This window comes from Balaenoptera borealis (genome assembly GCF_965194805.1).
Source record: "Balaenoptera borealis genome assembly, chromosome: 3".
Classification (NCBI taxonomy): Eukaryota; Metazoa; Chordata; class Mammalia; order Artiodactyla; family Balaenopteridae; genus Balaenoptera; species Balaenoptera borealis.
Window position 1 is genome coordinate 12,682,672 of NC_138866.1, and position 16,744 is coordinate 12,699,415.

Below are 16,744 nucleotides of genomic sequence, written 5' to 3' on the forward strand. Positions count from 1 at the left end.
GACAGGCTTCCGGTGGTCACCCTGGCTCCCCATGGCTTTGACCATTCGAGAAAAGGACCCATTCCCCAAAATATCCTCGTGTAGTTTCTGAACCCCTGAGACCAGCGGGTGAATGGCGGTGGGGATTAGGGGGTTCCCAGTGAGAACGTGTACAGGCTGCGCTGGGCGCACTGATTTCCAATGGATTTGAGACGTGAGAAATTTATTGAAAAGTCCCTTTTATTTTTTTTTTCCGCTCTGACACGCCGGAGAAAAGTGGCGAGGAAGTTTTTTTTTCTGCTGTCTCGCGTCTGTTGCCTGGCGCGGGGAGGGGAGCGAGGCCCTGGAGAAGGGTGCTGTTGAAGGGTGGGTGGTCTTGGGTGACCCCCTTCTGCCCACAGGGGCTCTGCCCTCCTGGAGAGCTTTAGACTGTGCGCGTGGAGGTGACTTTTCCTGCCTTTCTCTCCGCGTCTCCTCCCCGCAGGTGAAAACTTTTGGCCCCTTCGGAAGCGGCAACCAGGACAACCTGACAATGTACATGGATTTAGCGGACGGCATCTTTTTGAACCAAATCATGTTGCAAATGTAAGTTATATTCGGGGAGGAAGGAAGGAGGGAATGATGCCTCAGAAAGTCGAAATTTAAGGTTGTAGAAATGGAATGTGAAGTTGCAGTGGAGGGTTCTTTGCACGTCAGGCCACTGGTATCTCAGCATTAACGTGTCTTTTCCTCGTTTGTGGGGTATGGAGAACTCCAGGACAGTGGGTTGGCAGCTTGTTTGAGGAAAGGAATTTGAAATTGAGTGACTGTCATCCACATGGTGTAGATAGTGCAATTGACTTCGAACTCAGGGACCTGATTGTTGTTTGAGTAATGACACCAAAAAAACCCTTTCTTTTTGGGGGCAAAGAACTGTAACGGAGAGTGTCTGGTTACAGGAAGTGTCGGGTGGGACCAGAGCATCCGTGAGTGACTCTAAAGTTTCATTCGAGGTCAGGACGCCTGTGTTTCTGAGCTCCCCTTCATCTTCCATTTTCAGTTGCCCCAGAGCAAGTACAGTTGGTTAAGTCCCTTCTCAGGAACTGGATTTAAAGTCACTATGTTGGGAGAGGCGCAAGGAGCCAGAATACTGTGGTACTGTTTGTCTTGAAGCTTGAGGCTTAAACAGGGTCCTGGTGGAAGTTACACTTGCTAGCATGTTGGTCTGACCACATCCTTTCCTGTTGCTGAATTCTGCAGAGCCTGTCTGATTGACAGCCTGCCACATGTAGATGTTGGCTCCTGCCGCTGCATTCTGTTTTTAACTCAGGAACTGCAGGGAACGTATTGGCACTGAGTGTCAGTGTGATTCACAGGCACTTGAAGCAAAATAAAACATCCTGATGTTCTCTGTGGATCAGGCCCTTATGCTCACCTACTCACCTGCAACTAAGCAAGTTGTCATACTGGAGCATGAACCCGTTAGCTGATGAGAATCAGCTTCGTTTTTGGCCCGCGTGGGAGGAGGAACAGTCAGCTTTGGTATATTCAGAAAGTGGTTTAAATACATCTACCTACAAAGACCTATTTTAAAAAATTTCCCGAGAACATTGCTTCTTTGGTTTAAGAAGTTACTTGATGTCGTGCTCTGGGAGAGACATCTGAGTCTTAATTTTTTTTTTTTTTTTTAAGGCACTACCACTGTTACCAGTCTTGAGTTTGATTAGATTCTAAAGAGACAAATCTGTTGTCAACTTTGGCAGCACATCTCCGAGAACATTGATGAGAAGGAGTTTTCCTCGGGTTGTCTTGTGGCATATTCAAGTTCTGGCAACTCTTCCCCCCTCATCCTGTTAGACCCCGAAAATTGCTGGATTCCGTGGGTACAGCAACCAGTGAAACTTAGAGCTGTCCTGTTTAATTAAAAAAAAGCAGCAGTATCCCCCGGCCTTTTCATTCAGCTTTTACACCCAGGCGAGGGGAGAACAAAAGCCCTGAGACTGTTTCTCTTTCTTCCCTGACCTTTGGAATTCCTGAAGCGTTTACCACTTGCTTGTAAATCAGGAAAGCCTGTTGGACCATTCCTTTGCGAAATGCCATCTCATCACTGGTTCACACTCGGCTCGCGGCTAAATTCAGTTTGAAGGGCTTCTCCCTTCCCCTTGACAGTTTTAAACGTTATTTTCTCCTCTGTGCTTCGCCAAGGTAATCAATCGTGCTGGAAGTGGGAACTGATATGTTTGCGGCTCTTCAGGCCTCAAGCAGTGCTTCTGGGTCCTCTGGCCAGGGTTGGACACTGAGGAGGGGACAGTGGGGAAGATGGGTGGCTTTCCAGAAGGAGGAAATCAAGGAGGCAGAGGCGCAAGCAGCACGCAGTTTACTGACTGGGTGATCGGAATGACCCTGCTCCAGGTGATAGAAATCAGAGCATTGTTTGCTCTTGAAAGTGGGCAGGGATTGACTGGAAAAGGGGGCACAAGGGAACTTCAAAGGGTGGTAGAAATATATTGACTGGAGTATATTTCATCTTTCAAAACTCATCAAGGTGTAACTTAAGATATATGCATTTCACCCTAAGTGTAAAAGTTACCTCAAGGGGACCTCCTGGGTGGTCCAGTGGTTAAGACTCTGTGCTTCTAATGCAGGGGGTGCGGATTCGACCCCTGGTCGGGGAACTAAGATCCCACATAAAAAATTACCTCAAAAAAAAAAAAAAACAAACGAATTTCAACCCTAGTGTTGAAAGCCTAGGTAGCCAGCTTGGGTTCAAACCCTAGGTCTCTCTCATGCATGCTTTGTGACGCTGGGCACATCACTCAATCTCTCAGTTTCCTCACCTGTAAAGTGGGAAGGAAAGTACCTTCCTTAAGAGATGGTTGTGAGGATTAAATGATGTTAGTAGTTAGCATAGTGCCTGCCACTTAATAGGTATTGGCGTTGGTTGTATCCACCTTCTTAATCCAGAAAGGATTTGGGGCACCCCCTAAGAGTTCTTTTTTTTTTTTTTTTCTGTCTACCTTTCTCCTACATTCCTAGTCTCCTAGATTACTGCATACTTCTTAGCCTTAGCTCTCTCCCAACAAAATCTAGGGCAAAACTGGACTCTGGGACCCATATCCTAGCCCCACATCTAACACTACTTAAGCCAAGCCTGTTTTCACTTCTGCCAAGTGGAGACACGTTGGGCTAACTAGCAGGTGAGTGATAAGGCTGTTCTGCCTTATCTCCCACGCTAGTAGCCCCAACTGTGTTCAGTTCGCCTATCTTAATAAATTCTCTCCAAGTTGGTAGAACCTGAGGAAATTGCAGAGAGCATTGTGCTAACCTGTTGCTGGAGTTCAGATAAGAGGCGTGTTACCTAACACTTCAGAGCCATATGGAGGCTGGCTGGGGGTCACGTGACTGCACCTGGGCATTGTCTCTGGCAACTGAAGAAGGCTGCGGTAGTAGTCTCTGGGCCCTGGCCTCCTGGTGACATCAGTGCCTGGAAGCTGGAAAGCCCTGTGGGCTCAGCTTTCAGGGGAGGCCCAGGTCTAGGAGAATTCCTGAATGAAAGTGAGGCATTGAGTGGCGTGGATGGAGATGCTTGGGAAAACTTGCTGAATAGCTCCTCTGTAAATGCAGTTTCTCTGGGTGCCTACTGGTAGTCAAGGGAAAAACTAGGTGTCTGCTTCACTTTGGACACATTTTTCGTGGTCTCATAGGAAAATTAAGAGCTTTGACTCTAGCATCAGGCAGACAAGTTCACATCCTCCCTCTGCCACTTACTGGTGCTCTTGGGCAAGTTACTTTTACTCTCTAAGCCTCAATCTCCTGATTTGTAATAAGGGGGATGGTATTTTATGGATTTGGGGAGGATTAAATAAGATTATGCACGTATAGGAAATGCCCAACAAATGTCAGTCATCATTATTGTTAGCGTGAAGCCCAGAGATGAGTTTGTGTGTGTGTGCCCACGTGCGTGTGATGGTGCACATCTGTACACTTGAGAGTGGACACCTGAATTGACGCAATGGCTGTTGAGTTCAGCTGAGAACTTAGGACTGGCTGGGGCTGAGAGCTTGTGCTTGGGCAAGGCCTGCGTTAAATCCAACACTGTTTACTTTGTTCAGACTCCTTTCTAACCCCTTGTACTAGCTGCAAAATTACGGATAATATATTAGTTATTCAGAAGTTGGTAATAGCCTCAGACCAATGTGAGAGTTTCTTAGGCTTCTCAAAAGCATTTGAAGGATAATTTTTTGCCTTAGTGTGCTGGAAGAGGAGTTATGTTCCCATTTTGCAGATGTAAAAGCTGAGGATACAGGGGCAGATACTGATTAGTTGAATGAGTTTGTGTTGGTGCTAGAGAGTTGGAGCAAAAAAGATTTTTACTCATGAACTTGAGTGATATTCTTTCATGGCTGCAGCATATGACACTCTTCATGCGGCCTTTGAGTCTGTAAAAAATTACACAAAATTCACATTTGTTGGAGGGAGGTTGGAACATACAGATGAGCAAAACAAACATTGCCTGTAATTTTACCATGTCGAGGTAGCAGAATTAATATTTTGGTGTTTCCCAGATGTTGTCTATGGTATATACGTATAATATATGTTCCTAATGTACTTTTATACAAATTTGGGCTCAGGCTACTGCTTATCACCTTTTTTATTAACCTATGATAGATTATCAATATCTCCATCATCTGTATCAAACATAGTTTCTCGATTCAGGGTTTTTTTTTTTTTGGATTCAGTTTTAAATGTAGGAAGTCTTTGGAATATGATGAAAATTTGGGGGCTGGCCTTTTCACAAAGGAGGGAGGCAAGGTTGCTATAAATCTAAATTATAGTTCTCTTTAAAATTTTAGGGAGAGTTGATTTCTTTTTTTCAAGTTAGAAGTTTTTATGAGAAGGAAGCCCCAGGGGCCCACACTTTGGACTTGTATCTCTCCAAGTTCGGACAATGTACCAGATGCTTTGTTGCACCCTTGTCTCTGTCCTGTCCTCTGACATCCTGATGTGGGGCTGTGTGGCTTTGCTTTCTAGGGCTGTCATACAAAGAAGATCCTTATTCTTAAGGATGGCTTTCAGGGAAACAGTCTTGCAGTGGTTCTATGATGTCCTCTTCTTGGGATCAAGAACCAGGTACCACGTGTGCCAGTGCGGACCTGGCCTCCCTAGAATAACATTTTAGTGCTGGAAGGATCCTGTGGTCATCTTGCAGATGAGCACAATGGGGCCCAGAGAACTTTGGCCAGTCCTGGCCCCATTTCCAAACCAGAATCAGTAGCTCCTAACCCACTTCCTGCTGAGGGACAGGTCGGGGTTACACAGTGCTGGGCAGAGTGGGGACAGGCCTTCCTTCACCATAATTGACTTTTGTTTCAATTTGTTTCCTAATCTCTCTTTACCCTGAGAGCCTGAGTTAAAGGAGGGAGTGCTAATGATCATGATAATTAGTCTAATTATTCATATAGAACCCCCTCCCCGACCCATGTCACCTGACAGCCTCCCAGGCCCCGACCCTGGATCCTGGGTGTGTGTTGTGCCATTGCCCGTGCAGTGAATGTCCACATGTTTGCCAAGGTCGTCCAGCTTCTGGCACTCCTCAGGGGGTCCCGTCTGACTTAATGTAAGCTGGGACTACAATAACGACAAAACAGAAAAAGCCCTGCATGTTCTCGAAGTTCTGCTATTTTAGGAAGCACGTTCATTACTTTATGAAATTGCTTCTCATCTCTTAAGGTTTCTATGGCAAAGGGAAGAGAACTGCACCCTTAAGATAAATTACTTTGTCGTGCTAGGTGCACTTCTGTAGCTAAAATGCCTTTGTGGTTTAAATTCTGAATGCCTCCTCTGCTGCTAAATTAATTTCCACTGAACTGTTAACCTTTATTTTCTCGGTAATGAATGGCTCCAGGAGAAACATGTAACATGTAAATGGGTTGGCCAGATTCTAGTACTGTGTGGGGACAATAAGAAACGTTGTCCCAGGACAGTTGAAAAGAGGTCCTCTGGTTGTCCCAAGGAGCCCATATGACTGTTTTAGGAGATACAGGATTATTGAATAAAGTCCATGGCTGATTGTATTGCATGTGATTCATAAAGGGGTTTGCATATACACAATACAGTGTAGGGACTCATAGTGTTTATATCAAATATTTCCTTAATGGTTGAATTTTAAACAGCTTGTGTTATTAAGAAATTGTGCTTATAGTGGCATTTGAAATAATTTCTATTTTTAGATTTTTTTTCCTGTTTGTCAACTTTGTATACATTATTGGCTTTGAATGAGCTGAATGGCATTGAAATTGATTTGCTTAACTCCCCAAATTCCCCTTCTTGTGCTCTCATCATCATCATCACCATCATCATCATCGAGGGGCCCGAGTACCGAGGAAGGAGGAAGAGGCCTGTCTCTCCTCCATCACACCAGCCCCTGGGAGGCTTAGCACCCTTAGCACAGGACTCGGATGACAGAAGAAACTGTGAAGACAGCCCTCATTTGAATGAAACATCCTTTGTGGTGCCTTGGGACAGTCGAATGGCAGAGAGGGCTATGTTAGGAAAAGCAGTGTGGGGTACATGGGGAGAGGGAAGAGAAATCCGTTCCGTTGAATCTGTTCTCTTCAAATAGGAAATATTTTTGACACTGAGAATTTTTGAGAAATGTCCTGTATGGAGATGAGTGAAATTATAAATCACTTGATTCAGATTTCTAGTTTCATCACAAGCAGACCTGACTTTTGCCTGAGATTGGAAAATAAATGACACTTTGGGGGTTTCCCACATGAATTATTTGTGTCTCTTCGCATTTCTTGTAGGGTGTGTTGTACACCACATAGTATCGAAGACTCATGGTGGCGGTTTTTTGAGATAGAATTGTGCCCCTGGAATGTAAATCACAGGCAAGAGCAATTTTGTGACATAGGCAGGAGACAAGTTTGAAATGGAACATTAATGATTTTACTGGTTTATGAAGTCAGAAAGTGTACTGTTTTCCCCTTTTCCATCTTTCTTGATATTTCATGTATTTTGCTTTGGTCAGCTTTGAATCCTTTTTAATCTTGAAATATATTTGGGGGTAGGTTATTGATGTTTACACAGTGCAACTTTTGGGTCTGCACTGACACTTGGTTGTTTATGGGTACTCTGGGGCCAGAAATAACATTGCTTAAGGGCTGGTGGGGGGCTAGGTGCTTGTGGGGGGACAGGAGGTGATGTGGCTCCGCGGAGGTCCACGGCTTGGCAGTGGCAGAATTAGGACTTGACTTGAGCCACACTGTCACAGCTGCATAGTAACCTAGGCTTGGAGAGGACCGAATGCTCAGTAGCAGCTGGGGTAGGATGGGGTGTGACAGATGCTGGGAGATGCAATTTTCCATTCTCATTTTTCTTCCCCTAGAGATCCCAGGCCAACAAATCAACGCATCAACAAACACGTCAACAATGATGTGAACCTTCGCATTCAGAACTTGACCATCTTGGTGAGAAACATTAAGACCTACTACCAGGTGAGGCGGGCCCCTCCGCGCCGCCCTCCCCGGGTTCTGTGCGTCCGGCAATACCGTCATTTGAACGGTTTCCCCACAGGAAGCCGAGAGGAAACGGTGGTCGGGCATCTGCTTGTTGAAACTTGGTGTGTTTGCACATGCATCCCTTTTTTTGGCATTGTGAGAAGGGTCAGAGGTGGGATTGCTTTACTTTGTCCAGGGAATGTTCTTTGAGCCGTGTGCAAAGCATCGTGCCTGGTGCTGTGAGGGCCCCAGAGACGAGCCTTGGTTCGCAGCCGCGGCCCAAGCACACAGTCGAGTGGGGCCTGGCTGGCACGGGCTCTGGGAGGGGCAGCCCGACACGGTTATCACCCACAGCTCCGTGAGTCTGTGCAGGAGTGATTCAAAGGGTTGAGGGAGAGAAGGGACCACAGAAGGGTTATGTTCAGGCCAAATATATAATCAGTGAGTGCCCAGCTGGCAGACGGGAGCGCCGGGTTCACAGTATGGGGTGTCTGCTTGTGAAATGCTCCCCATATCTCATTAGCAGGTAGTCGGTGGGTCAGACGACAGGGCCCAAAGGGGGAAGGGCTGTGAAAATCCCCATCCCAGCCTCGGGAAGGTTGGGTGAGAATCTTTGACGATGTTCATGATCTTTAGATGGCCGGCGTCGATGGGAAACAGATTTAAACTTTGCACCTCAGAGCCCTGATTGTCAAACTCAGCAGTGAAACGTTTTCCCCCATATGATTGTCTTGAGTCCCCAGGTGAAGCCCTAGCAACTCTGGTTGACTTGAGGGCTGGGGGACTCTAGCGCCCTCAGCTCAGCCCCTCTTTCTCCAGGGCATCTCTGTGGGTTCCCAGGACCCCAGGGAACACAGTTTGAGAATCGCTGCTCGAGAACCAGTCCCTTCCAGATTCATACTGGGGTTTCACTGAGCCCTCTGCCTCTGAGACCTCCCCCAGCACTCAGCTTCCTGGGCTGTAACTTAGTCTTGGTTCTGGGGCTGGGGAGCATCTTCAGAGTCATGAGGTCCCTGTCACCATGAGGAAGCCCTCCGCCCAGCTGTGGCTTCCCTCTCTGCCCTCGTGCAGTGGTGCTGCTTCTGAGGTCACTGAGGTCGCTGGCCAGGCGGCCAGGTGGAGTTTGCACTGTGGCGTTAGGCTGGGTGCTGGGTCCAGTTCCTGCAGAGGGCTGTGGTTGCTGCTGGATTTGAAGAAAGGAGGGAAAAGGAGGGAGTGGACAGTGTCTTGGGTTTTCTGAGATGATTATTTCCATTTTCCTCCCACTGGGGTCGGGGTACATGAGAGGGGGCTTGGGGTGCTGGGATGTTTTGCTTGTGTGGCCAATTCAGCAAGCCCCTTGTGCTCATTCCATGGCCCATTGGTGGCACAGCACTGTGGACACTCCGAGCAGCCTTTGGGAGGCTTAGCACCAGGCCCCTGCTTTAGTAATAGATGCCAGCTGTGCTGAGGAGGGGTCCGGGGGTGAGCGAGAGCCCTGTGAGAACTGGATCTATAGGGGTGACGGGGGTTTGTTTCCTTGCTGAGGAGGGCCACTGTCAGGGCTGGGCATGCTGTCAGCAGGTGGGTCTCAGCTAATGCTTCCCTCATGACAGCCATAGTCAGGGGAAACAGGTGCTGCCAGTGAACTTGGGCCTGGGCATGGAGGGGGCTGCCTGGTGGCCATGGTGGCGGTTTAGCAGCTACTCGGGGCTTGATCTCTGGCTGCAGGCACCATTCATGGTAAGCAGTGCTTTCGATGCTGTGTGCTAAGTGCCAGGGGAAGCAGATGGTGCTAACAGTTGGAGACAAGACCCCTGACTCTGGACAGGTGAGTCTCCTGCCCCAGGTGTGGCTGGGAGGCGGTAACCCTCCCTGGAAGCACTGGGGTGGAGGTGAGGTTTCTGGCTCTGTGCGCAGCATGGAACAGTCAGGTGCTTGCTGCAAGCTGTTTGGCCTGGCAGATGCTGCCCTCTGGGCTTGGCGGCCCAGTAGGACACATGCTGGTGGCACTCAGCAGCTCTGACAGTCCAGTCTGGGCCGGCCAAAGGGCTTGAGACCCTCTACTTGGAGGTAACGTGCCCCTCTTAGGGCACCGTGCCGAGTTCCAGAAGATGGGAAACAGTCACAGGAAGGAAACGATCTCTAGTCCATTCTCAGGGCCCAGAAAGACTTACGGGTAGGAAAGAGGCCCCTGCATCCTTGTTCTGTTTCTGCGCTGTTAGCTCTTTGAGGGCAGGTCTGGTGTGTGTTGGCAGCCTCAGCTCCAACCCGGAGCAAATGTTTGCTGAAAGCACTTGCTAAAGGCCATGAGCCGTCCCTGACCCTCAGCCAGCCTTGCTCACTTGGAGGAAGCTGGCAGGACACTGCCATTTGGGCTGACACAGCTTAGGTGTGGGCAGTGTTCTGTTGTGTATTTTTTCCTTCCAACTTATGATAAAATAAAGTTTAGTTCTGGTTGTATAAGTAATATGTGCTCTTAATAAACAGCTTAGAAAACAAACAAATAGCAAGAAGAAAAGAACCACTCATAACCCCACCACCCAGAGACAATCACTATTAACATTTTTAGAGCTTCCTTCCAGTTTTTGCATGAATAGTTTTTTGTTGTTGTTTTGTTTTTTGTTTTTAGCGTCTTTATTGGAGTATAATTGCTTTACAGTGGTGTTAGTTTCTGCTTTATAACAAAGTGAATCAGTTATACATATACATATATCCCCATATCCCCTCCCTCTTGTGTCTGCCTCCTACCCTCCCTATCCCACCCCTCTAGGTGGTCACAAAGCACCGAGCTGATCTCCCTGTGCTATGCGGCTGCTTCCCACTAGCTATCTATTTTACATTTGGTAGTGTATATATGTCCATGTCACTCTCTCACTTTGTCCCAGCTTACCCTTCCCCCTCCCTGTGTCCTTAGGTCCATTCTCTACATCTGAATCTTTATTCCTGTCCTGCCCCTAGGTTCTTCATGACTTTTTTTTTTTTTTTTTTTTTTTTTAGATTCCATATCTATGTGTTAGCCTGCGGTATTTGATTTGTTTTTCTCTTTCTGACTGACTTCACTCTGTATGACAGACGCCTGAATAGTTTTTGTTTTACACCATTGTGGTCGGGCCATATATACAATTGCTTACCCTGCCTGTTTCCTTAGCACCTGACAATTGTAGCATAAACATACAATAACAATAATTGGTTATTATTGTAAAGGGATATTCAAGGAAGTTTCCCAAAAGCAGTACTGCCCAGCATCTCCTTGTGAGAGAGACCCTGCAGGTTGTAAGGGCTTGGGGTGAAGTGAGACAAACGTGGTTCTTCCTCTGGCTGGGGTGGCTGGGGAGGGCGGGAGGTCACCCCTTCGGGAGGGGGACTTCCTCTTGCCATGGCTTTTCAGTAGACACGCCAAAGTCATGGAGTCCAGCCCCGGGTCTTGTCTGCAAAGCAGTGGTCTGGCCGCCCCCAGGCTGTCCCCTTCTTTTCTGAGGCACGTGGGGCGGGAACAGTCAGCAGGGACAGGGGCCTCTCGTGAATAGCACGGGCTTCTTTCACAAGGAAGCTCAAGTTTTGCCCCTGAAAACCTCTGGAGACCAAAAAGGTCCTTGACATTTTTCTGGGGCAGAGGACAGGCAGTGGGTGAGAACCAGCACGGCCAGGTTCAGTCTGACCACCAGTGTCTCAGGCCTCCCTCTGACCTGCTGCTTGGACTCTTCTGAGATTGGCGCCTGGAATCGGCATTTTCAGAAGTTCCCCAGCTGTTTGAGTCTTAACATCCTTCCGACAGGAGGGGGAATCAGCAGGCTAGAGAGAGAGAGAGAGAGGTGGTTCTCAAAGTGTGGTCCCCAGACCAGCAGCATCAACATCACCTGGGAACTTGTTAGAGATGCAGGTGGTCAGGCCCCTCCCCCAGACCTGCTGTGGAGGTCCAGTAGTCTGCAGCTTACCAAGCCCTCCAGGTGATTCTGATGCACATTCGTGGGAACTAGTGGGTTAGAGCATTTCTAGTGATGCCTAGGAGAGACACCTTCAGCCAGGTCTCCTGGGGCGGAGAGGGCTCAGTTCTCACCAGGTAACTCCTCTCCATCACATACAGTGGACACGCATCTCATCTGCCCCAGGATGGGAAGAGCAGAGGCTCTGAGGAGAGGCTGCAAAGATGAGAAGGTGACCAGAGGGAATAGGTGTCACTGAGGGAGTTGCTGGGAAGGGGCAGAGGAAGCCAGAGTTGGACAGGACCTTGGGGAGAGCTCCCAATTCAGTCTGTGAATTTTAAGGAAGGAAAGGCTGGTCAGGATGAGCATCCACAAATGGGACATTTGCGGAGAGGCCTGGAGGAAAGGCGGGCCTGGACCAGAACTGCACGCTGCTTTGAGCCGCCTGGCTGGTTAGTGTTGAGCCCAGCATCACATAAGGCTTGTTTTTTTTTTGTTTTTTTTTTTTTAAATTGGTCCTTCAATTCACTTCTTTTTTTTTTTAAGATTTATTTTTATTTATTTATTTATTTTGGCTGCGCCGGGTCTTCGTTGGGGCACGTGGGCTCTTTGTTGTGGCATGCAGGGATCTAGTTCCCCAATCAGGGATCGAACCCGGGCCCCCTGAATTGGGAGCGTGGAGCCTTACCCAGTGGACCACCAGGGAAGTCCACATGAGGCTTGTTTTATTCACTCAACAGCCAAACTCTTTTTCATCTGAGTCCTTTTCAGTTAAAATTTGGATTTATAGAATGGTTCATTGTTTACATTCAGGGCCTTGAGTATGGACATTGAATGCATGTTCATTTGATCGTGGAATCAGTAGGAAAATAAGGCTAGTAGTATACACAGAAATCCCCGGCGTGGCAGGTGGCTGATATATGTTTATCCTTGGGGGATTGCTCATGGTGTCAGCTGCCGTCCCCTGCCCTGGACACCTGTGATCTAGCTCCTTCTCACGACACTTAGAGCCTAATTGTCATGTGAAGTTTCTGAGGTTTCTTTGGCTTTCTGCTGGTGGGAAGCACTTCACACAGCGGCCTGGACAAGTGCAGTGTGTGTTGGTGGAGATGTAAGTCTTCATTGTTGACTCACATGTGGATATCGATCCTGAAATCGGGACCCTCAGGTGCATGTAGGGACCCACCTGCAGGGCTGACTCTGAAATGGGAAATTGGCTGAGTTTCTCTGAGCATCTCCCCTCGCTGGCCAAGCACTGGGACAGGCAGCTTTCCTTCTGTGGGCCTCCTGAGTTCCCATCTGTCCGAAAGAGGGTGGGCCCTTGTGGTTCTGAAATTCTGCAGTCGCATAATGGCCAGAGACCACCAAGATTTAGAGTTTCAGGTGACCTCGAGGAAGCTCTGTAGTTCTGTATTATGAGTTCCTGGAACTCGGCTCTTCTGGTTTCTCACATGGCTGGAAGGCTAGAATGGACCCAGAATATTGTTCTTTATCTCAGAATAGTTTCTTCTCAGCAGAAGAAACAGTCCAGGGTTGCCCTATCTTCTATAATCTCTTTTTTCCTTCATTGCTTTGAAAAATTAAAAATAAAACAGTACAAATGGTTATAATGAACACCTGTGTATCTGCTCGAAATAAATATGAACATTTTTTGAATGTTTTTCATTCAAAAATGAAATATTCATATGAATATTTTTCATATTTGCTTCAGACCTCTCTTTCAAGAATTTTTTTCTGATTGAAGTCCCCGGTGTGCTTCTACTGCATCCAGGTATCCTTCCCTCCCTCCCTGGAGGTACCGCTGTCGTCAACTTGTGTGCGTATACGTATTGTTTTATGTCATCTCTTCAGATAAAACCTCCATATACTGCCTGTACCCCTTGTCCACTCAGCCTTGCTTTTGCTTTTGAGATCTGTCAGCTTTCTGTGGCATTTGTATTAGATAAGCATGGGCTGACTACTAAAAGTTAGAATTATCTTTAGGAATGTGCGCACTCAGTTTGAAAAAACGGAAGACTTGTCAAAAGTAAGAATAGAAGGAAATGTGTATTTGACATTGTTGGTGGGAACAAAGTAAACTGTCTCATTCGTGTAGTCTCAGGGTTTTTAGGTGAAGTGATGTCTCCTTAGGTGGGTGTGATGTGCTTTGCTTTGGTGGCTAGAGACCGTGTTCAAGGGAACTTAGAGTCTGCTCAGTCCCTGTCTACAGGTACCAGTGGCTTTTGCTTTATGAGTAATACAGTGTATTGAATTTGTAGGGGAGAAATTACTTTGTCCACTCTTTAAAGGTTAAAGAGTAAGGCTGTGAGACGGGTATTCTTGTTGTCGCTTGTATCTGTGTTTTGAGGAAATTAAAAGTAATGTTTTTGATTATAATTTCTTTTTAACTTTTTTTTTTAACATCTTTATTGGAGTATAATTGCTTTACAATGGTGTGTTAGTTTCTGCTTTATAGTAAAGTGAATTAGTTATACATATATCCCCATATCTCTTCCCTCTTGCAATGATTATAATTTCTGATTGCAGATTGGGAAATATAAAGAAAATTAAATCTGCCCACTATCTCATCACCTAGGCATACCATTGTTAACATTTTGGTATTTATGCTTCCTGATTTTGTGTCTGTTACTACATGTGCTTCAAGATGTGGATTGTATGTAACCTTTATTTTCATTCACTGTGTAGTGAGCATTTTCCCATGTCATTAAATATTCTTTCATAATATGAGTTTTAGTGTCTACATGGCACTTCATTATGTGGCTGTACCACTATCATTGATACTGAGTTATTTCTGTCTTAGAATTATAAACAATACCCCATGAACATACTTGGTCCATAAATCTTTCAACAACTGTTTTTATGTTCTTAGGATAAATTCCTAGCATGGAATTCCTGCGTCAAAGGGCATGAACACTTGGAGGACTTTTGCTACTTATGGCCAAAATTACCTTCTTTTACAGGCCTTTTGTTTTTCTTTACTGAATTGCACCTTTGTGCCCTTCACCCATTGTGATGGTACCTGTTAAAATGATGTGTTCTATGTTGCCACTGAACACTGAGGTTTTCTGTGTCTCTGCCATGTGGATGAAGGTCTGAGATTATTTTTACCGTACATCTGGGCGAACTGCCTTGAGTTGGTGGATCACTGGATCCTGGTTTGGAATCTCCAGCGGGGTTGTGGCCTGGTGACCGAACACAGCAGTGAGGCGAGGTGGTTCGGCCTTAGGACCGGGAGGCCTTCATCAGAGGGGGTCCCGTGCCCCATCCCCATATCAGCAGTGGGAGCCTTTGTCTGCCGCAGACTTGACCCAGGGGATTACCGACTTCCCTGTGAATGCTCTCAGTCTAAAGTTCAAGAGAAAGCCTTCCAGACTGAGTTGGGCGGTGAGGCCGAGGAGGGCGGTGGTCTGTGTGGACCCCACCTTTCCTCTTTCCTTCTTCTTGCTTCCCGTCCCCCATTCTCTCTAGTGTAGGGTCATGAAGTGTGGGATGAGGAAGCTCTGGTGGCCCTGCCGGGGGTCACCCAGTTCTCTTCTCTGTTCCTCCTCCTTGTTCTTAAGGCCAGTCTCCATGCCTGAGATGCTGTGTCTTGTGGGGTGGGTGATGGACCAGGTAAAGCAGCTGCTAGAACACCTGTGTGTGCACAGGACATGATGTCACAGGACATGGGAGGGGGTTTCCCAGCCTGGGAAGGGGCGAAGCTCACAGAGAGCTTTCTGAAGGGAGTGACGCTTGGCCTGAGTCCTGAAGGATGGGCAGGGAGTTAGACTGGCAGAAAATGGGGTGCATGGGGGGTGTCCTGGGAGAGCAAAACCTGCAAAACGTAGAGACATAAAGCAGCCTGCAGGCTGTCACCTCTGAGTGGCTAGAGCTTGGGGCTTCTGTGAGGAGTGGTGATGGTGAGGCTCGAAAGATACTTAGGTTCCAGAGGGCGGATGCCACGCTAATGAATTTGAACTTCATCCTGAAGGACTTGGGAGTCTTTATAGCATGTTTAAAGAAGAAAGTTTAGAACAGAAAACTCTTGACACCCGTATTGAGAATGGATTGGTGTCAGGCGAGAGTGGGGAGTCAGGGCAGGTCGTGGCGGCCTGGACCAAAGCAGGCGCAGAGGAGAGAGGGGTATTGGTCACGTGGGGCCGCGGACGGCAGCTTGCTAGGTGCCCCACCCGGAGTGAACATCTGGGGGGGCATAAAGTGCTTTCTCAGGTCCGGGAGAGCTGAGCCCTGCAGCAGGGTGCTTGCCCCCCGGGCTTCAGGGCAGGGCCCGATGGGGTTGAGTGGCAGTGGCTCCAGGTCAGCCCGACAGGGGCTGGAGGGGGCGCTGCAGCAGGGTGGCAGCTTTCAGGGTCACCCGAATTCTCTTTCTCCCCACTAAGCAGAAGGCGTTTAGTCCTGGCCTGTGACCCTCCCTGTCTTGCTGGCCAAGGATGGAGCGGGCAGGGCTTCGGACACCTGGTCATGGGCCGCTCAGTCCCACACCTTTCCAGAGGCAGGTTTGTTTCTGCAAGATGTGAGACCAAGTGCCAGTTGGACTTGGTTCCTTTTTTTCTCTTCTCTGTTTTTAGAAGAAATGCTATGGAGGCGTACTGAATAGTAAGCAGGAACTTTGGGACCCAGCTCTGTGCCCCAGTCAAAAGGCTGAGAGAATATAACTGGGTGCCTGCTGTAAGCCACGCACTATGCTAGGAGCTTTCAGCCCTGTCACGGTGAGGAAGAAACTGCTGTCCCCATTTTACAGATTAGGAAAGTGAGGCTCGTGGAGTAAGGTGCGGAAGCCCCTGGGAGCTGCAAGTTTTCTTGGTCATCGGCTGCTTGGGGAAACGTCTAAAAATGAAGCTCTCTGCAGTCATGTAGGGAGATGGCTTGCTGTGGGCAGACCAGCTGTTCTTTGAAGGTAGGCAAGGCCATTCAGGATATCTGCACCAGTGTGGGATGGGTCCTGAGCCCGAAGCCTCGTCCGGTGGGCCAGGCTGGGAGTGCTGCTTCCCCAGGGTCTCCTGCTTGGGCTCCCGCTTATTAACCAGATTTCACACCAGCCGGGAGCTGCAGAGGAAGGGGCTAGATTGCTTCAGGCGCCTCCTGAAACCAGCACTTCCGGGGTTGGGCAGTGGGTGGGACAGAGGGAGCAGCTGGCCTCAGACTTCACCCTGCTGCACCCCCCAGAGCAGCAGGAAGCAGAGAATCAGGGCTAATTGCAGAGGGTGGGGAGGGGTGAAAGGTGGGTCTGATGTAATTAGCGGAGCCAGAATTTGACCAGGCCCTGGAGGCTTAAGGCCCGGAGACCGGGGCGTGGGAGGTGGGGTGTGTGTGCGTGCGTGCGCGTGTGCGCGGGCACAGCTGTTGACAGAATCTTTCTGGTCTCTCTGGGCTCCTCCT

The 16,744-nt window shown here is 48.2% G+C and overlaps 1 protein-coding gene across 11 annotated transcripts in view; it reads left to right on the forward strand.

Moving 5' to 3' along the window:
* The window catches only part of CCDC88C (coiled-coil domain containing 88C), a 124,992-nt gene that overhangs the window by 847 nt on the left and 107,401 nt on the right, over positions 1-16,744 (forward strand). For all 11 annotated transcript variants that reach the window (XR_014242408.1, XR_014242409.1, XM_082384452.1 and 8 more), the window contains exons 2-3: positions 464-564; positions 7,349-7,457. Coding sequence is in view for 9 of the 11 variants with exons in the window: in XM_082384452.1 (XP_082240578.1) it covers positions 464-564; positions 7,349-7,457 (210 nt within the window). In the remaining 2 variants the exon portion in view is untranslated. The remainder of the gene's footprint in view (positions 1-463; positions 565-7,348; positions 7,458-16,744) is intronic.